Source organism: Delphinus delphis, chromosome 16, assembly GCF_949987515.2.
Source record: "Delphinus delphis chromosome 16, mDelDel1.2, whole genome shotgun sequence".
NCBI lineage: Eukaryota > Metazoa > Chordata > Mammalia > Artiodactyla > Delphinidae > Delphinus > Delphinus delphis.
In genome coordinates this window covers 80,286,049-80,307,841 of record NC_082698.1, presented here as the reverse complement: position 1 = coordinate 80,307,841, position 21,793 = coordinate 80,286,049, and the positions used below count along the sequence as shown (strand labels likewise).

Sequence of the window (21,793 nt, the reverse complement as noted above, 5' to 3'; positions counted from 1 at the left end):
CAGTGAAATTGCAGGGATGAGAGTATTTACGTGTCCCATTCTCTGGCTAATCGTGGGTTAACCCCACTACAGTAAAATGGGGCAAACCCAACTACAACAATACCAAGAAACTGTTCCAACAATGTGTGGAAATAAAATTTTATGTAATGAACATGGCTATGATAAACGGGCCTTTGTTTGGGATTGGAGCCATATTTTGACACACATGGTGATTTTGTTGTAATGTTGTCTGTGGCAAGATTTTAACTATATGGTGAAAACCCAAAGCATCTGTGAGTAATACGTTTCTCAATCAAAGCCGGCAATAACAAGGGGGGGTCGGGGGAAGGAATGGGAGTTTGGGATTAGCAGATGCAAACTATTACATATAGGACGGATAAACAACGAGGTCCTACTGTAGAGCACAGGAAACTGTACTCAGTATCCTGTGATAAACCATCATGGAAAAGAATAGAAAAAGAATATACTGATATATATATGTTTAACTGAGTCACTTTGCTGTACAGAAGAAATTAACGTTGTAAATCAACTGTACTTCACTAAAGTTTAAAAAAAAACAAAGTCAGCAATAAGACACAAATACGGATCTGCTAGTCATAACTATATGACAATTTCTTTTTTCAGTTTTTATATGAAAGGAAAGATATAAGAAATAAACAGACACTTAATAGCAGGACATACAGTTTTGAGCATGAACATTTTAATTCATATGATTTTAAGCAAACTGACTAGTTCTCTTCTTAAGTTTGGGACTCAAAACCCAGCAATGAAGATTCGATGGTACGCTGCATTCGTCACGGGCATTAGTCCACATTCTCAAGTGTTGTGTGCAATGAAAACTACCAAAAACGAAGAACTACAGAGAAAAGTATGGGTGTGAAATAATGTAATAATGGTAGACAAATCCTGGAAACTGCAGCAAAACGTGGGTAAAGAAGTATTCTCTATAAGAAATACATTAGGCAATAAAACCCAAACTAATAAAGTGCAAAGAACCGGAACACGATGAATGATGCTGGGGGGAAATAAAATGGTACGAGACATGAGGAAGTCCTAACTGAAGACTCTCTGGTTGTGCCTGCAGAGCAGGAGCTAGACGACACGGCACAGGACGGACAGCAGTTGACGGGGAGCCCAGGGTCTAGGTCTCCCCCAGGATGAAGTACAGAGGAAAGCTCTCGTCTTTAGAGTCAGAGCTGCGCAGGTGGAATCAGAAGAAGGTGGAGGCCGCGTGAATGGCAGGGTGCAGCGCACGTGAATGAAGAAGCATCGGGAGGACGGCTAGAAAATTCCGCTTCAAGTTGCCGAAATGATTTTGTCCTTTTTTCCATAAGTAAAAAATCAAAAAGTCCCCGTGGTTGTTGGCAACTTTCCCTGTGAACAAAGACTTTTTTTCTCAGCGTACTGCTGAGAGGGTCTGTAATTTTCTCTCACATCTTCCCTACTCCTCATGTTTCCTAATAATTACCATAAATGCAGAAACTTCTGGTACAGCTCCATTTCTTTCCAAGCACAATGCATAAATAAAAACATTGGAACTTGCTTCTTTCTTCCGTTATGTGAAGAGTAATATTCATTACTATATTTGCAGGTTGGGGCTTGGGGGAGGTAAGCAGAATTAAAATAACATGGAAGTAAAACCAAGACTATGAACTTGGTATGACTGTATACGTTGTGTGTCTCCTACATGCCACATCTGTGTATTAGCACACTGTGCTGACACGGATTCCTGGGGCCAAGAGACAAGTCTTTACACAAGACATGGAAATGTGAGTCTCGGAGTGCAGATGAGGGTGGGTCCATCTCAGTCGCTGGTTACAAAACCTCCACCATCTCCAAGGGTTCCATCCTTGAAGCTGCATTAGCGTAGGTAAGGGATTATGGTCCTAAAGACTAAAATAAAACATCAAACTCTCACATCTGAAAAAGGACCCATCACATCTGATAAAGAACCCATACAGGGCATGGAACCCTTCTACAAGCGATGGCTGTCTCATCTTGCCTGAGTTCTTCCCACGTCAGGGAACTTCTCGCATCACTAGGCAACCCACGGCCCTATTGGGCAGCTCTACACCAAACCACAACAACAGTCTTCCAGTGAGCCGAAATCCACCCACCAGCCACTGGGACTAGTTACTACGGCTACACCAACAGAGAGCAACAGAGAACAAAATCCCTCCCACTTTGGCCTGGCAGCCTTTCAACCACCTACAGCCATCACATGTGTCTCTAGGACTCAAGCATTTCTCCTCTAGGCTGGATGCCCCTATTCCCTCGCCCCATGCGCAGACCCAGTGTAGCCTATGTGGCCACATTCCGCAGGGCACACTCTAGCTCTGCTACTGCTCCTCTTGAAATACGGTTCTAAGAACGGAAGACCTCTCGGCTTTCTCATCCAAAGGATGATTACAAAGCCAGTCTCGCTCATAGGCTTTTGCTGAAGTTACCCAAATGGAAAATAATAAAAAATTCAGCGCAGCGGTCAGCAAAGGAAATGAGCACTGACTAAGAAGGCCCTTCACTTTCCTCCTGGAGGAAAAAAAAAATTTTTTTTCCTTATAATGAAAGAGAAGTGATATTCTGAACATATATGAAAGATCATAAAAGGAAAATAAATTATGTAAGACTATCACCCTGAGTGTTTCTATTTCCTTAATTCACCCCTCAGTCTACAAAAGCAACTAGTCCCACCACTGACTTTGTCCTTCTTCTTGTGCCAATTTTATCCCCCAGATTCCTTGTCTCTTGTCACTGTGCTTTCTCCTCCTTCTATTGTTCTGTTATCTGATGTTCTCTTCTTGGATTACATAGGACAAAGAGCTTCTCCATCCTTCCCACCTGCTCAATGGCCAGTGGACTCATCTCCTACCCTTGGTTCACATTCAACCCCTTCCTCCATGGGAGCAGAATAAGGCAGCAGACACCAGATCTTCCTGTCTCCCTTGCCCGTCCTCTTCCTCTGGTGTCTCTCTCCACTGTGGTACGTTGGTGGTCTGAGCAGAAACCAAGAGTGGCAGTGGGGAACAGAGATTATCACCCATAAGGCACAACTCCACATGCCCCAGCACCAGCCAGAGGAGAACCACTTCCTCCGCGAGACAGGCACAAGAGCGTCTTCAGACACATGATGGTAAACAACCTCACACGTACTCAGTTCCTGTTTCTCTCTTGTGCTGGTCCTAATGATGGCTTTGACAATCTCCTCTTGAGTAAAATTTCTGGCTGGCAAGTAGCAGATCTAGGGGGTGGTGTCTTTGGTAACTGTCCTTTATCAACTCATCTGGTCAATGGGATCAGATAATCACAAGTTAGCAGGTGTGGAAACCTCTGGATGTCATCACAAGAATTCTCAGAGCTTTGTCAGTCAAGTCTTCGGAGCTGCGGGCCCACAGTGGGGCAGCCTCTTCGCATAATAAAGATGATAATAGCTAATACCTGGTTAAAGGCACGTTTCTATGTGTTTAAATATACCAACTCATCTAAAATCTGCAACAATCTCCGTGGTGTGTACTATTTTTGTCCCCATATCACAGTTGAATTTTGCTCAAGGTCACACAACTAGTAAAGAAGCAGAGATGGAATTCAAACAGCCAGCCATCTGCCTCCAAAGCTGGGGCTCTACCCCATTATATTATGAAGGTCACTTGTGTACATGGAGCATTTTACATCAAACACTGCCTAGACCTTAAGGCAAGTAAAGTGCACCAATGGAAGGCTGGGTGACGGCACATCCAGGACTCCATCTGGACTGAGAACCATGTCCACTCACATGTCACCGGAGCATCTGTGCCGTGCAGATGGGGCTGTGGCTGCCACCCTAATGGCAAAATCGCCTCCACCCTGGGGAGCCCCACTGACGCCACACATCAGGCACCTCAGCCACCAGTCTTCAGATGTTATGGTGCTGCAGCTCCCTGCTCAGGGATATCAACATCCTTTAGAATAAGTCCCTCGTTGGATGCTTGGGGCTCTGCCTCCCAGGCCGTCTTCTGAGAGTGTGCAAGCCAAGAGAAAAAAGGCACATCTCTTGATCCAATAATAAAGAAAATGTATCCAACGAGGGATTCAAAAAATAACGGGGAGAAATACCCTCCCACCTCTATATTCTTCGCCACAACCCCCAAATGAACTCACCTATTAAGAAGTCCCTAGCCGACTGGAGAGAGCCTGGAGAGAAGAGCTTCAGGCCGTACACAATGTAAGTGGGAGGGTGCCTGGCTTTGGCCCCAGTATCAAGCAGCAAGATAAGGCCACACAGCACACAAAAATAGATTGGTCTGCTGTATGTTATGATTTGGTTGTGTCCCTAGAAAACAAACACAATTTCTGAATGGTACCTTTAATTTTGATTAAATAACAAAAGCCTCACAGTCAATCATTTATACCATATTATACAACTTACACCATATAACAATTCACCCCTCCCCCACCATAATTCATACACACAAAACACCAAGGGAAAAAAAAAAATACCCTGATGTTTACTCTGTCAAAGAAGAATATCAAAAAGAATGTTATGTCTCTCAGACTCAGCAAGATTTACCTGAAAATGTAATTACCAGCCTTGGATAAAATCTCGATCTAATTCAATGCTTCCCCCACAGTGAAACTTCCATTTGTGTTGTTCATTTCAAGTGCCAAACTAATTTAAACCACTATTTGCTCTGCATGCTCTAAGCTGAGCTCCATTATTAACAAGAAATAGAATTACAAGTTTAGGCTTCAATTTCCTTATGTCTTAGAAAGCAAGACAATACAGGTGCCAAATTATACCTGCAGAGACTGCACAAAATGTCTCAGTGTAGCACAGTGGAATAATCAATTTTTAAACATTTGCTATTTATCTGCATTGTCCTCTGAGGAGGACCAAAACCTTAACTGATTTCATCTTAACCTTCAAAATACTCTTAAGAGGCGAGCGGACACACTGTTTTATTCGTCTTCTGGAATGGATAGAAAAATTAAGGAAAAGCTATAACATCAACTTTCCAGGGCAAAAGTCAATGAAGAATTAATTTACATCTCACAAATCAATGCAAAATTCATAAGGTTCAAAAACACCAACAAAAATGAATTAGGGAGAGAATATTATTTGCAATTCATGAACTACTTTGAGTATAAAAAGTCAAGATGAAAGTGATACAAGTTTGATCACCTCACACCAGTCAGAATGGCCATCATCAAAAAATCTACAAACAACAAATGCTGGAGAGGGTGTGGAGAAAAGGGAACCCTCTTGCACTGTTGGTGGGAATGTAAATTGATACAGTCACTATGGAGAACAGTATGGAGGTTCCTTAAAAAACTAGAAATAGAACTACCATACGGCCCAGCAATCCCACTACTGGGCATATATCCTGAGAAAACCATAATTCAAAAAGAGTCATGTACCACAATGTTCATTGCAGCTCTATTTACAGTAGCCAGGACATGGAAGCAACCTAAGTGTCCATCAAGAGATGAATGGATAAAGAAGATGTGGCACATATATACAATGGAATATTACTCAGCCATAAAAAGAAATGAAATTGAGTTATTTGTAGTGAGGTGGATGGACATAGAGTCTGTCATACAGCGTGAAGTAAGTCAGAAAGAGAAAATCAAATACCGTATGTTAACACATATATATATGGAATCTAAAAAAAAAGAAAAAGAAAAAGGGTTCTGAAGAACCTAAGGGCAGGACAGCAATAAACACGCAGATGTAGAGAATGGACTTGAAGACATGGGGAGTGGGAAGGGTAAGCTGGGACGAAGAGAGAGGCGTGGACATATATACACTACCAAGTGTAAAATAGATAGCTAGTGGGAAGCGGCTGCATAGCACAGTGAGATAGGCTCGGTGCTTTGTGACCACGTAGAGAGGTGGGATAGGGAGGGTGGGAGGGAGACGCAAGAGGGAGGAGATGTGGGGATATATGTATACGTATAGCTGATTCACTTTGTTATAAAGCAGAAACTAACACACCACTGTAAAGCAATTATACTCTCATAAAGATATTAGGGTTTCCCTGGTGGCGCGGTGGTTGCGAGTCAGCCTACCGATGCAGGGGACATGGGTTCGCGCCCCGGTCCGGGAGGATCCCACAGGCCGCGGAGCGGCTGGGCCCGCGAGCCATGGCCGCTGAGCCTGCGCGTCCGGAGCCTGTGCCCCGCAACGGGAGAGGCCACAACAGTGAGAGGCCCGCGTACCGCAAAAAAAAAAAAAAAAAAAAAAAGTTAAAAAAATAAAATAAAAAGACTAGGAAATAAGTCAAAAAAAAGAAAGTGATACAAGTTTGCATATGAATTTTTAAAGTCACTGACTTGAACGTATTTAGAAATGCAATTTAAATTGCCACTGCCTCTATAATAGAAATAGTCTTATTCTGAGACCATCTTTTAATAGGAAGGAAAACACAGGCTGTCCATGGGGGCTGGCTATGTTTGGCCCTGAGTCCAGACTCAGTCTTAAAGGAATATTTTGTACTCTTATGAAATTTCCTTTTGAATCCAACTAGGTCATAGATTAATGGGTAAGGGGATACTTCCTCTGCATTAAAAAAAAAATTGAAACTAAAGCATAAGTGAAATCTTAATGCATTTCTTATCAAGTGAATAGCAAAATAAATTGCTTGGTATAGATAGCCACTTAGTATACAAATACGCAAGCATATGAGATCTTTCCTCAAACTGATACCATTTCAGAAATATAATTAAATAGCTACTTCCCACTTGCCCTGATCCTTTCTGCTACTAAAAGGTTAAAAATAACTTTTTCCAGGAATTGAAAGTCTATGGCTTTGAACAAATTTAAGATATCATCTTGGATCGTCCAAGTCAAACTTTATTTATTGGGCACGGGAATGCTTTCTTTTTATTTGTAATTTCTGAGACAAACCTTAAGGCTCCCTTAGAAACAGGCTGCCCTCACCATCATGCTGTCTTTGGGGTCTCCAAACCATTCTAAGCATATCGCTAATACATGGCATGTGAGTCACTTTTGTCTGTCTTGATTCCTAAGAACACCCACTAATAAAATTTCCCTCTTCTCCAGTTCCTTCTTTCACGTAGGATTCAATCATAAAACCTCCCAAGGATTCTTTTTTTTTTTTTCAATAGAAAAATTCCACTCGCTCCTCCAGGTGAAGTCTGATCACAACCTTCTAAAACTTGTCCAAGTGTTTCCCACCTGTTTTTTCACCTTCAAATGCCCTGGGGAAGCACTGCTGGTGTCTGCTCTGGGGCACCTTGCAGGCTGTTTTACAAAAGCTGGTCTACACATGCATTTGGGTCTCCCATTAACCCCACCTACATATACAATGTCACAGGCGGTGCTCTGGTCGCAGGGCAAGGAAAGGGTAAGGTGAGAGAATCTCTCCAAACCTACAGGTCCCCACCCGGAGAGCAGTGGTGCTTGTGGCTAGGGGACCAGGCCATTCTAACTGTCCTCTTACCAAGAGAGGGGGCTGGTCAGATGCTTCAAACTTGCTGCTGATAGATAAGTAGATAGATGGATGGATGGATAGATAGATAGATTGATAGACAGATAGATAGATAGATAGATAGATAGGTATAGATGGATAGATAGATAAATAGATAGATAGATATAGATGGATAGATAGACAGGGAGACAGAGCGATAAAAGGGTTTTGTTCTAAGGAAGATGGGGTGTCTGAACCCAGGGGCACTGAACCGAGGCCGTCAGCAACCAGGACGTGCCAGCCCCATCCCATCTCTGCCGTTTCCCGTGCCAGCGCCAGGCTTCGTGCAGATCCGAACTCTCTGCTTCTCAGCCCAGAGGGCAGAAAAGAGCTGCCTCACCCCTGCTGAGTCTGCACAAGTTCCCGTCTGGCCGCACTCAGAGGTCAGCTGTTTCTGACAAGCTGATGTAAGACAGCAAAGGCTAACATTTGTCCTGCTTTCCTGTGCCTCAGGCACTCTTCTACCCACTTTAAATATTCCACTCGCAGAAGTCCTACCATTACTCTCATTTTGCCAGGAGTAAACCGAGGCACACAGGCTTTGCAGTGCGGCCGAGCCAGGACTTGGATTCTACCCACTGGCTACTACCCACTGGCTCCCCAGACTGACCCAGACGGTGATTGCATTGGCCACTGGATCCTTCTAGGCCCAACACTCAACCTCACTCGGATCAAGTTCATTCGCAATCCTCATTCTTTAGACACATGACGTGAATGTTACTCATGTGAAGTAAAGAGAGAGTGGCGGGGGGGGGAAATCATTCGTAATAGCTTCTCCTGGAAGGTGGAAGAGGGCTCCTACCAGGAGAGGGTGTAGAAAAATAACTACCTGCTGCTCTGTCCAGCCCCTCTGAGACATTATGTCTACCTACGTGGAACTCTCTTCACTCTAGTAAGGATTTGCTGTTTGCTTTAGCAATTCACCTGTTTATATTTAGAGTCACACTTTTTTAATTGAAGTATAGCTGATTTACAATATTGTGTTAGCTTCAGATATACAGCATAGTGATTTGTTTTCGGGGTTTTTTTAATGCAGATTATATTCCATTATAGGTTATTGCAAGATATTCAATATAGTTCCCTGGGCTATAGAGTAAATCTTTGTGGCTTATCTATTGTATGTACGGTAGTTTGTATCTGTTAACCTCATAATTTATCCTTCCCCCCCTCTCCCTTTTGGTAACCGTAAGTTTGCTTTCTGTCTGTGAGTCTGTTTCTGATTTTTCTAAAGATTCATTTGTATTATTTTTTAGATTCCACACATAAGTGATATCATACAGTATTTGTCTTTCTCTGTCTGACTTATTTCACTAAGCATGGTATTCTCTAGGCCCATCCAAGTTGCTGCAGATGGCAATACTTCATTCTCTTTTTTTTTGCTGAGTATTATTCCATTGTTTCTATACACCACCTCTTCTTTATCTAATCATCTGTTGACGGGTACTTGGGCTGCTTCCATGTCTTGGCTATTATAATAGTACTGCTATGAACACTGGGGTGCGTGTAGCTTTTCTAATTAAAGGTTTCATTTTTTCTGGATGTATACCGAAAATTTTTAACTATACACTTCAGCTCCCCTTGTGTGTGGAGCAAAAGAAGGAGATCTGGGGACGGGAGCCCACTGCCCTAAGGAAGCTGAACCCCAGTAAAACCCTAGCCAGCAAGTATTCTGTGACCCACACCTGGTGGCATATATATACAGTGGACTATTACTCAACCACAGAAAAGAATGAAATAATGCCATTTGTAGCAACATGGATGGACTTAAGACATTATCATACAAAGTGAAGTAAGACAAACATTGTATGATATTACTTATACCTGGAATCTAAAAAAATGATACAAATGAACTTATTTACAAAACAGAAACAGACTTACAGACAGAAAAACAAATGTATGGTTACCAAAGAGGAAAGGTGGGGAAGGGATACATTAGGAGTTTGGGATTAACAGATACATACCACTCTATATAAAACAGATAACCAACAAGGACCTACTGTAGAGCACAGGGAACTATACTTAATATCTTGTAACAACCTATAATGGGAAAGAGTCCGAAAAAGAATAGATATGTATATGTATAACCAAATCACTTTGCTGCACACCAGAAACTACCCCAACGCTGTAAATCAACTATACTTCAATTTCTAAAACTTTTTAGTGAAATTTTAAAAAAACCATTTCTCCGATAAACAGCACCTTAACCAGGTGTTCAAGGTCAACATCAAAAGTGGTTCAGTCACGTTGATTGTCCATAACCTCGAGAGGACAAGGAAAATGGCGCTTTACTTCTGTGGTTCTCCTCCCCCATAACCCAGTTAAATCATCAGATGAGCCCCAGCTAAATCCCAACTGAGGGACAGTCTACAAAATCCCTGACCAATGCTCCTCAAAGCTGTCCAGGTTATCAAAAACCAAGGAAAACCTGAGGAACTGTCACAGCCAGGAGGAGCCTTAGGAGAGAGAATGACTAAATGTCAGGCAATGTCCTAGATGGAATCCTCAAAAAAAAAAATGGGGGGATATTACGTAAAAACGAAGGAAATCTGAGTGAAATACGGACTTCAGTTAATAATAATGTAACCACATTGCTTCTGTAGTTGTGACAACTGTAACATACTGATGGAAGAGGTTAATAATTGGGGACCTAGGGGTGGGCTTTGTGGAAACTGTACACTCAGTCCTCTGGATCCGCAGAGCAGAAGGAGAAAGGAAAGAAACCTTTACAGAGGACTGAATATTCCAGGTCCTGCACTGGGCACATTACATAGATTGTCCAACTCACTCATGACCAAATCCAGCTGAGGCTGTTATTATTATCCCCACTTTACTCACACAAAAATTACCAGCATTTGTCAAGTGCTCCCAGACTCTAGGCTGAGCCCTGGATGTACATTACCTTGTTTAATCCCCTTACAATCCTATTTTATTATTTCCTCTTTTACAGAGGAAAAACCTGAGATTCAGAGAAGTCACTTGACCGAGATGCCGTAGTTTGTACGTGGCGAGGCTGGATTCGAATCCCGAAACCCACAGGCTTCCAGTTACTCCGGTGTTTCCCAGGTGTGATCTGAGATCAACTCCGCCATCAGCACGGGGTGGGGGAGTGTTAAAATGCAGGTTCCCAAGTGCTGCCCCAGCTGTCCTAACTCAGAATCCCTGCAGGGGCTGGGAGAGGCCCCGACACTGCCTCTATGCCAGTGATGCTACTGGATTTTGCTTTCTGGGTTATCATTAGTGGATTCTGTTGGTTAGACCAGTGTATAAATCTGTGTAAGCCATGGAAGAGCCTCACTGCCTGTGACTAAGTTGCCAGTCTCTGATCCTCAGATTCCTTCCAGGAGCTACCCCCCATGCTCATTTTTTTAAGCTCTCCTAGACCTCTTTTCTTTTCCAATCAGACGCGTTTCTTTCAGGCCCAGGGTCAATGGTACCGTAACTATTAGCAGGCCAGTATTAATCTGCAACTCTATCTGAAGCACACAGAATGTTACGGAAAAAAAAAATTTTTTTTTCATTGTGCTATCTTCAGGTTTTAACAACTTGCTCAAAATTTGCCACCTCTGTGCTCCTGGAAGGAAACAAAGGAGAAAGTCAGTCAATCACTCCAAGAACTGACTGCATTAACGGCCCTCCCTGGGAACGAACAAAGTAACGCAGTTTTGAAAAGCACTGGTTCATCTGACAGCCCCAGGGCTGGTGGCAGGCTTGAGCGCCAACTCTCTACCAGACTGGGTTCATTCTCTTGACCATCTCCTTTCTGAGGTTTTCTCATCTCTAAACAGTAAATCAGCCTCTAAACGCCTACATGGCTCAGCCACACTGCAGGAGGAACTATCTTATAGCTACCATATTTTCTTGCCTCATCAGAACAGTTAGAGAAATGCCAGCTCAAATCTGGGACTCATTCTACTCAGAAATCTGTGTAAGCAAATTAAGCACTGCCATAAACATAGTTTGATGTCTGACTGTGGCTTCTGTTGACAGTAAGAGAAGTCGTTTCTTCCTATCTCACTACGACATGCTTGCTCAGATAAAGGAAGGGCAGCTGCATTTAGTCCTCCAGGAACTGGATCAATAGAGACAATACGACTCCGACTTAGAGCAGGACCCAAGGGTCCCGCGAACAGTCATTACAGATCTACAGGGGTTATGCAGCTGTACTTGCCATCCTCCTGGCCTAGCATGATTCCTGAAAGTACATGCAGGAAATGAATGTTTAACAGCACACAACACCCCTCCCCCAGGTCACCCAGAAAGACAGTGAGCCAAGCGCTGTCACTAGGAAGCGGGGCGTATTTACCACAGCAGGAGGACGCCCGTGTCGCATCGAGGGTGGGCTGGGACAGCACACCCCAGGGCTGTACGTCTCTGCGCTCACCACCTAACCCAGATTCCTGACCACAATCACAACGACACACCCGTGATAGCCTAATTATGCTGCTTCTGCTTATCTTGACATTCAGACTCTGGGATGAAAGAAGATGTATTAAACCAATTATGGGGAACGGAGGAATTTAACAAGATAGTAATGTATGCCAGGTGAGTGTCCAATGACAAGCTTTTCTTAATTACTGTGAGCGAAGCCTGAGCTATCGCAGATTTAAAAGCAGGTCCGAAATCACGGATATGACGTTTTTAAAGGCACAGTAGCGGGAAGGTCAAGTTTTCTTTGTTTGGAAGTGGTTTTCGGGGACCCCCAGGAGCTCACCAGGACAGAGGAAAGAAGGTTTCCCAAGGAGCTGGGACATCCACCAGGCAGTGGTCTCGGTGCACAGGCACGTGGCCAGGGTCCCAGTAGGGAGAGCGCCAGACCTGGAGCCGCAGCACCACAGGGGAAGGTGCAGCCGGGTCAGTGGACGCTACGTGTGCTTCCGAGCTCGTGGAAGACCGCCCAGGCACCAAGAGATCAGTGCTGGGGAGCCCAGAGTGTCAGATATGAAGGAGCCCCAAATGATGAGGAAAAAGGTAACAATACACTTGAAAATGTGGACGAGAAAGAGATCAGCTTCAGGTAAAAAGAATAATGATGCATGCTTACATACTGAGGTTTCTACCATCTATTAAGCGATTTCTCCATGCCAGGCGCTGTTTGAAGCCCGTTACTTGGATTACTGAATCCCCATAGGCATTTTTATTATCCTTATTTACACACAGGGAAGCTGAGGCACGGAGAGTACACATTTTGTTCAGGGTCCAATAATCAGACACAGGAACCAGAAAACGAACGCAGGCAGCCTGACTGCAGAGTCTGGGCTCACCGTCTTTCCCAACATAAGTCCAGGGCAGGTAGAAAAGGCCCTGCACACATCCTTGGTCCCCATCCTGTTCCGTCCCTGCCACCATCCCCACCACGCTCTCCGATCTAGCCTGAACTTGGCCACCATGCATTACTATTTCTATTTATATATTCAATATACATGGATATTGATATGCACGTCGCCTTTTGAATCTAGTTTGCCCATTCCCCTAGCTTCAACGCAAGCAGAGCGGACACGCTACTCGCCCGTGGTTGGACACTTACGTGGATTGGCGAGGCGGGGTCAGGCTGAACGCTCTAGAACACAAATGAGAAGTGTCTGTGTCATCATCTCATGATTTCAAGGCTACGTTAGTGATGGTAAGAATTAGATGTGCTCTTGCCTTTAACAGGGAGTACTGGCAGCTGGCCATGACGAGGCAGAAGAGAAGCACCCACATGTCTTTGCAAAAGCCTCGGTTCAGTGTCAGAAATCCGAGCAGGGAAACCAGGACAATCAGTAAAACTGCCAACACGTTTTCCTTGACATCTTCAGTTCTGGGCAAAATAAACAAATTAAAAACGGAGGGAATAAAAGGTAAGGCTGTCTGGTTTTAAACAGAGAATACCTGCATGCTTCTAAAAAGACTGGCCACAAGGGAGTACTTACCCCAAGCATGCCTTTATATTTGGTAACAAGATTTTAAGGTTTCCTTCTTCCTTTCCTTCGTCCTGTGTTTTATATTTTTAAAAACCCATATTTAACTCCCACTTTCTGTTATTGAAGTAAATGAAATATAATCCAATTGGGTGTCCTTGGTCACTCAACTGGGTTTACTGGGAGAAGACCATTAATTCCTCCATCCACAACCGTGAAATGTGAAGGAGCTTCACTGACTCTGCTAAATGGGGGAAGGGTTGCGTGGCAATCCCTTCCAGATACAGTCTCCGTGGCCGGAATTTCCCGCTCAGTTTCAGAAGCCAGGAGAGCTCCAGCCGGAGGGCTGACGTGCAGAGGGTGCGACTGAAAGTATGTCGTGACCACAGCCTCACGGGGTGGTTTTCTCTTGGGGGGCTCCACTTGAGAGGTGCAGGGTAGAGAGGTGAGCTCATCAGCTGTGGGCTGTTATCAGTGGATGTGCAAAGGGACAAGAAAGGGAGTTTTAAGATGCTGATGCAAAGGGGCTAACGCTGGATCATGGGGAGGCAATAAGGGCTGCTAGTGGGAGGAAGTGGATGCATTGAAGTGCAAAAGAGGACGGGGTAACACTGGAGGGAGGTGGAGGGGCCGGGAAGGTTGAACGGAGGCTGGGATGATGATGTCAGGGGTGGAAGCCTTCTGTGGGGGGACGAGATGCAGGGTGGAGTTACGGCAAGGAGCACCCGAAATGAAGTTAAGGGAGGATGGCGTGGACCACAAGGTCGAGAGTTCAGATGAGTCACTCACAAGAATTCTGAGTACATTTCTTACCTCACCAATGTTTGCACATGTACATATTGTTTTGGGGTTGTTTTTTTTTCTGGCCGTGTCGCATGTGGGAATCTTAGGTCCCCAACCAAGGATTGAACCCACGTCCCCTGCAGTGGAAGCGTGGAGTCCTAACCACTGGACGACCAGGGAAGTCCCCATATTAGTCTTTCCCATTCAATTATGATCATTTTTAGACAGGGACAACTGGCTACTTCATCCCTGGGATGTTCAGGCATTCCTGAACATTCTATTTTTAATTAATAGACATTATTTTAAAGAGCAGTTTTAGATTTCAAAAAAAATTGAGGGGAAAGTACGAAGAGTTCCCACATAGCCCCTCCCCCCAAACACACCCACCCTCCCCCACCATCAACATCCCCGACTAGGGTGCTACGTGTGTTATAACTGAGGAACCAACACGGACAAATCATTATCAAGTAAAGCCCATAGTCTACATTATGGTTCATTCTTGGTGGTGGACATTCTGTGGGGTTAGACAATGGTATAATGATATGTATCTGCCATTACAGTATCTTACAGAGTATTTTCACTGCCCTAAAAATCCTCTGCGCTCTGCCTATTCATCCATCCTTCCTCTCTAACCCCTGGTAACCACTCATCTTTTTACCGTCTCCATAGTTCTGCCCTTTCCAGATTCCGCGGTGGAATCATACAGAATGTAACCTTTTCAGATTAGCTTCTTTCACTTAGTAATACACACTGAAGGTCCCTCCGTGTCTTTTCATGGTTTGATAGCACCTTTCTTTCTATTGCTGAATAATATTGCACTGTATGGACATACCACAGTTTCTTTATCCATTCACCTATCAAAGACATCTTGGTTGCTTCCAAGTGTTGGCAATTATGAATAAAGCAGACTTCCCTGGTGGTGCAGTGGTTAAGAATCCACCTGCCGGGGCTTCCCTGGTGGCGCAGTGGTTGAGAGTCTGCCTGCCAATGCAGGGGACACGGGTTCGTGCCCCGGTCCGGGAAGATCCCACATGCCGGGGAGCGGCTGGGCCCATGAGCCATGGCCGCTGAGCCTGCGCGTCCGGAGCCTGTGCTCCGCAACAGGAGAGGCCACAACAGTGAGAGGCCCGCGTACCGCAAAAAAAAAAAAAAGAATCCACCTGCCAATGCAGGGGACACGGGTTCGAGCCCTGGTCCGGGAAGATCCCACATGCCTCAGAGCAACTAAGCCCGTGCGCCACAACTACGGAGCCTGCGCTCTAGAGGCCGAGAGCCACAACTACTGAGCCCATGTGCCGCAACTACTGAAGCCCACGTGCCTAGAGCCGGTGCTCCGCAACAAGAGAAGCCACTGCAACGAGAAGCCTGCGCACCGCAATGAAGAGTAGCCCCCGCTTGCTGCAACTAGAAAACACCCGCACGCAGCAATGAAGACCCAACACAGCCATAAATAAATAAATAAATATCAAACTTATGAAAAAAATTATGAATAAAGTATCCATAAACATTTGTGTGCAGGTTTTCGTGTGGACATAAGGAGCGTGATTGCTGGGTCAAATGGTACTAGTATGTTTAGTTTGGAAGAAAGTGCCAAGCTGTCTTCCAAAGTGGCTGAACCATTTTGCAATCCCACCAGCAATGAAATGAGAGTCCCTATTGCTCCACACCCTTTGGTGTTATCAGTGTTTCGGATTTGGCCATTCTAACAGGCGTGTAGTGGCATCTCATCATTGTTTTAGTTCATAATTCCCTAATGATATATGATGTGGAGCATTTTTTCACACGTTTATTTGCCATCTGTATATCTTCTTGGGTGAGGTATCTGTTCATATCTTTTGCCCATTTTTTAATCAGACAATCATATAGAATTGAGAAGTATAGAAATGTGAAGAACTCAGATATTAAGATGCTCATGTGGAATATTTTTAAAAATATCGGGGGGGCAATACATATTTGGTGAAAAGGGAAATTTTCTACAATGCACTTTTTATAGAGCTAAATGTATTTGTTAGCTCAGGTCCATAAAATACATTATGTATTCTTCAGTGTGCTCATAACGTTTTGATGTGTCTACCTAAAACAATATAAAGACTTAGGAAATAAAACAAAACAAAAATTTCAATTAGAAAAACCAAACCTCTGGGACTTCGCTGGTGGCCTAGTGGTTAAGACTCTGCAATCCCACGCAGGGGGCCCGGGTTCAATCCCTGGTCAGAGAACTAGATCCCGCATGCCGCAACAAAGATCCTGGCGTGGCCAAATAAATTAAAAAAAAAAAAAATTTTTCTTTCCTATTTAAAGGGAAAGAATAAAGTTCCTGAAAAGTATTTTTTTCCCAGATTCTCCTCCACCAGGACTCCATTCCTCTGCCCTCAGCCTCTCCACCATCACTCCCCCCCACCCACATTTCCTTGTATATCAATATGAAATATTGGGTTAAGAAGTTTGCTCACTGGACAAGGAGTGTCATGATTAGGGCTTTACTTTAGAAAGATTTATGTTGCAGAGGTTAACAAGATGCACTGAAGGGGAAAGGATAAATAATACTCCCAGAGAGAAGTAAGGCAGGCCTGGGAAAGTGACACAGCTGGAGAACTGGAAAGGACACGTGACTTTCAGACACAGTACAGAACGAGGCAGAAAGGACCCTGTGACTGAATGGATTATCTACAGTGAAAGATGGGTTGAAAGAATAAAGACGATTCCAAGATTTCAATCTGGGGGAAGAGGATCTTAATGGCAGAAATGGGGAAGGGGAGCTGCTTCGCTAAGGGAAGTCGAGTCATTTGCTCACGTAATAAAAGCGCTCGGCACTGCTCTGGGTGCTGGGAACACATCAGTGAATGAAAATCATGAAGTTTCCTTTCCAGTGGGCAGTGACATAAAATAAGTAATACACACGAAATGAGTACATGATATAGTACCTGAAGATGATTAGTGCAATAGAAAAACGAATAGAACAAGGTGAGAGGAGTTACGACTGTCCGGGCAGGGAGCTGATGGAATTTTAAACAGGAAGGTCAGGCTAAGACTCACTGAGAAAAGACACTTAAAAGACCAAAGGGTTGGTCGTGTAGGTATCTAAGGAGAGAGTGCTCCAGGTGGAGGGAACAGCCAGTGCAAAGGTCTTCAGGCTGGAAGAGGGCTTGGCGTGGTGCAGAATAGGAAGGCCAGCCTCACTCTGTTGTGTTAAGAAGAGTGTACAGGGAGATGCTGGTGGGAATGTGAATTGGTGCAGCCATTATGGAGAACAGTTCCCTATGGAGGTTTCTCAAAAAAACTAAAAATAGAGTTACTATACGATCGAGCAAACCCACTCCCGGGCATTTACCCAGACAAAACTCTAATTCAGAAATATACATGCACCAAAATGTTCATTGCAGCACTAGTTACAATAGCCAAGACATGGAAGCAACCTAAACGAACATCGACAGATGAATGGATAAATAAGATGTGGTACATATATGCAATGGAGTACTACTCAGCCATAAAAAAGAATGAGATAATGCCATGTGCAGCAACATGGATGGACCTAGAGATTATCATACTAAGTGAAGGAAGTCAGACAGAGAAAGATAAATATCACATGATATCACTTATATGTGGAATCTAAAAAAAATGATACAAATAAACTCATAGACAGAAAAAACAAACTTATGGCTACGAAAGAGGAAGAGGGGAATAAATTGAGTATGAGATTAACAGATACATACTACTATATATAAAATAAACAACAAGGACCTACTGTATAGCACAGGGAACTATATTCAATACCCTGTGATAAACCATAATGGAAAAGAATCTGAAAAAATAGATATATGTATAACTGAGTCACTTTGCAGTATAGCAGAAATTAACACAACATTGTGAATCAACTATACTTCGATAAAATTTTTTAAAAAAAGAATAGCGTACAGGGAGAATGGGTTTGAGCGGGAGATGCTCTTGCAGTAACTCAGATGGGAGATGAAAGCAGCTCAGACAAGGGTGGCTACATTGAAGGTGGAAGGTGCAGCAGACACATGTGAAGGAGCAGGAAACATCATTTCCTATGAGAAGTTGAATGTGGGTGTGAAAGGATGACACCAAGATTTTTAACCTGAGAACCTGGAAGGATAGGTCTGTCATCAGCTGAGGTGGGGGAGACTGAAGATGGAGCAAACTTGGGATAAGGCAGAGATGAAGAGCTGTTTCGACTCTGAAACATGATCTCCGATCATGAGATGTCAATCCCGTAGTTAGAGACACAAGTCGAGAATTGGGGCAATAGGTCCAAGTTGGAGACAGAAATCTGACAGTCACTGGCGGATCGATGGGATTTAAAAGCCATGAGACTAAATGCGATCACTAAAGAAAAGAGGGTAGAAAAAGCAAGAGCTTTGCAGCTCCTAAAGACACCAACGGGAAGTGGTTACCTGCAAAGGTGACCAGGAAGGAGTGACCCAACAAGGCAGAAGGAAAACCAAGAGAGGGCTGAGCCCTGGGAGCCCAGACAAGAAAGTAAACCAAGACGGAGGGTCTGGTGACCTGAACGACAGGGTCAACAGTGACCTGGACCAGGGCAGGCTCCACGGAGTCCTGGGATCAGAGGAGGCTGAATGCAATGGGTTTATGAGAAAATGGGAGAAGAGAAACTGGAGAAAGCATAGGTAACGCTCCGAGGAGCTCTGCTGCAAGGGAGCCTGGACAGCAGCTGGGGGGAAAGGGGTCGAGAGGATTTGTAAGGATGGGAAATACGAGAGCACGTCCTCGCCATGACAGTGATGATAGTGAGTTTCCCCCTACTTGTCACGTGGCTAGCTCCCTGCCGTATTTCATATCTGTTTATCCTCAGATAAGCCTTCTGCAGCCACCTGTCCTGACATCCGTGCCTCTCCTCCCCCAGGTTCCGTGTCTTCCATGGCACCCAGTACCATTTGCTGTCTCAAATCCCACCTCCCCCAGTGGAGTCGGGCTCCCTTAGTGCAGAGACCGTGTCTGTTTCATTCACTGCCCTATACACAGGGTTCTGTATAGAGCCTAGCATGGAGTAGGTGCTTCAATTTTTGCTTTATTTTTAAAATGTGTTGAATGAATGAATACATGAAATGAAATGATGCTCAGACAGGCAGCTTTTTGATTTTAGATGCCAACCTGATAAACTAATTAAATGAAAAGGAAACCTAGGTGTTTTGCAAGATGGGGTAATGGCAGAAGAGAAAAGAAGAGAAAATGAGAAAGGAAAACAAAGACAAGTCTGAAAATATCTGAACAGAATGGATGGCAAACTGAAGGCAAACAGAAGAGGCTGCAATCACAGAAACCCGTGACGCCACTACGATCAGAGGATATGGAGACCCGTTCAAGGAAGATCAGCCTGAATTCCAGCGGAAAGCTGAGAAACATCGAGCAGAAGGCCTTAACCTGTGGGAGTTCAGAGCAGTGACTAGTCCGATTTCAGTGCCTGTTATTCACCAATTTCTTCCACTTCCTGCCAACCCTCGCAGTTTGTTTTTTATTATGCATACGTTTTCTTTCTAAGCTTTCATTTGGCAAATTCAACTTCTCTCATCCACCTGTGATTTTAAATACCCGCGATGAATATCTAATGTAATTTATGTATGCCTTTTCAAATAACGATATAGCTTTCATTGTCAAAAATGTAAAATCTATCGTGTGAATCCCTGTTTTTTTTCAATTTATTTATTTATTTATTTTTGGCTGTGTTGGGTCTTCGTTGCTGCGTGCGGGCTTTCTCTAGTTGCGGTGAGAGGGGGATACTCTTCATTGTGGTGCACGGGCTTCTCATTGCGGTGGCTTCTCTTGTTGTGGAGCTCGGGCTCTAGGTGTGTGGGCTTCAGTAGTTGTGGCTCACAGGCTCAGTAGCTGTGGCTCATGAGTTCTAGAGTGCAGGCTCAGTAGTTGTGGCGCACGGGCTTAGTTGCTCCGCGGCATGTGGGATCCTCCTGGACCAGGTCTGGAACCCGTGTCCCCTGCATTGGCAGGTGGATTCTTAACCACTGCGCCACCAGGGAAGCCCAGTAATTTCTTTTTAAATGAGTATTTCCAAAAAACTGCCTCATTTAACAGACTGTATTATCCTGAATTATTTTAGTTAAGTACGAAGTCTTTGTCTTAAGTGTGTGCCCCTTGGGTAACACAGTGTTGTTAGAAAAACCATTATAACTCCATTCCCTGCCTCGTAGGTCCTGAAATTTACTGTTGTAATTGTGCATGGCTATAGTTTTTCAGTACGTGATCATACCATTTAAGACATCACTATAACAAGTAGTCCCTGGGGGACCAACTACAGCAAAGCAGACAGCCAGTCCTCCCACTGCCCCGCTGGCTGGCTCTTTTTTTTAACATCCTTATTGGAGTATAGCCAGGACATGGAAGCAACCTAAGTGTCCATCGAAAGATGAATGGATAAAGAAGATGTGGCACACATATACAATGGAATATTACTCAGCCATAAAAAGAAACGAAATCGAGTTATGTGTAGTGAGGTGGATGGACCTAGAGTCTGTCATACAGAGTGAAGTAAGTCAGAAAGAGAAAAACAAACACCGTATGCTAACACATATATATGGAATCTAAAAAAAAAAAACAAAAAACAAAGATGGTTCTGAAGAACCTAGGGGCAGGACGGGAATAAAGATGCAGATGTAGAGAATGCACTGGCTGGCATTTAACAGTGAAACTCAGCATTTGCTGATGACACCGTTAGTAACGGCATCACACATTTCCAAACCCACAGCCTTTGAAGGCCACAGTGCGGTCCTCTGTGTATCTTGAGGTGGGGATAAGTCCCCTACCTGGCCCCAACTCCATCACGCCTTAGCCAACCTGACCCCCCAGCCTCTGCTTCCACCTCCCCACCCAGTACCCTCAGCTCCCACAGCGTTACATCTTGAGGAGCAGTGGTGGGGAAGAGTAACGGGCTTTAAAGGAAAGATCAGGATATCCTGAAATTACAGGACAGAGAGAAGAAGAACCCAAGTCATGAAAGGAAAGGGCCAGACATCACCACCCCAGCCACCTGGTGTTCCTCCTCTCCTCCCCACACCACAACCAGGCACCCAGGCCCTGTCCTGCGTACAGGAGCCGCAGGTCCTCCTACAAGAATTGGCAGGCCGTGAGCAGACCAAGGCATAATACGGACCCCAAAGCTAACCTTAAGGCTAAACCCTTTTACCCAGTTCTCCTAGCTCCCATTGTAATCGCTCAATGACAATTTCTTCAGTTGTCAAGATCTCACTGCTTTGACTCTGGGTGTGCAGCACAAAGGGTGGACACCTTGAAAATGCCCCCAGAGAACCTCAGCCTGCAGCCAAATTCCTTGCTATCAGCACGTGAGCGCAAGCCGCCACACGCCCCTCGTGTCTTTCACCCGTACGCGTGCGTGCCCGGCAGCTTACCGATCAAGTAACGCCAGCAAGGTAAGGCGATCATACCAGACCTTAATCCACTTGCCAGGGAAGATGATAAACTTGTAGAACTGCTCTCGGTTAAATTTTCCTTGTGTGGAAGAACAGGAAGAGTCTTCTAGATCCTGACTCAGATGCTTTTAGAGGCCGAAAGAAAAAACAGAGAGAGGGTCTCACATTGACATGTTATTGTCATAAATAAACCTCCTGATTTAAAAGTACTAAAAGCAGATGTTCAAAT

At 44.3% G+C, this 21,793-nt stretch overlaps 1 protein-coding gene across 2 annotated transcripts in view; it reads right to left on the bottom strand.

Moving 5' to 3' along the window:
* PCNX2 (pecanex 2) overlaps positions 1-21,793 on the bottom strand; it is a 274,216-nt gene that overhangs the window by 192,993 nt on the left and 59,430 nt on the right. The window contains exons 10-13 of one of the 2 annotated variants that reach the window (XM_060035057.1): positions 21,544-21,689; positions 13,107-13,260; positions 12,988-13,020; positions 4,135-4,306 (exon numbers count right to left, since the gene is read on the bottom strand). In XM_060035057.1, coding sequence (XP_059891040.1) covers positions 4,135-4,306; positions 12,988-13,020; positions 13,107-13,260; positions 21,544-21,689 — 505 coding nt within the window. The remainder of the gene's footprint in view (positions 1-4,134; positions 4,307-12,987; positions 13,021-13,106; positions 13,261-21,543; positions 21,690-21,793) is intronic. The other variant, XM_060035058.1, reaches the window with a different exon arrangement.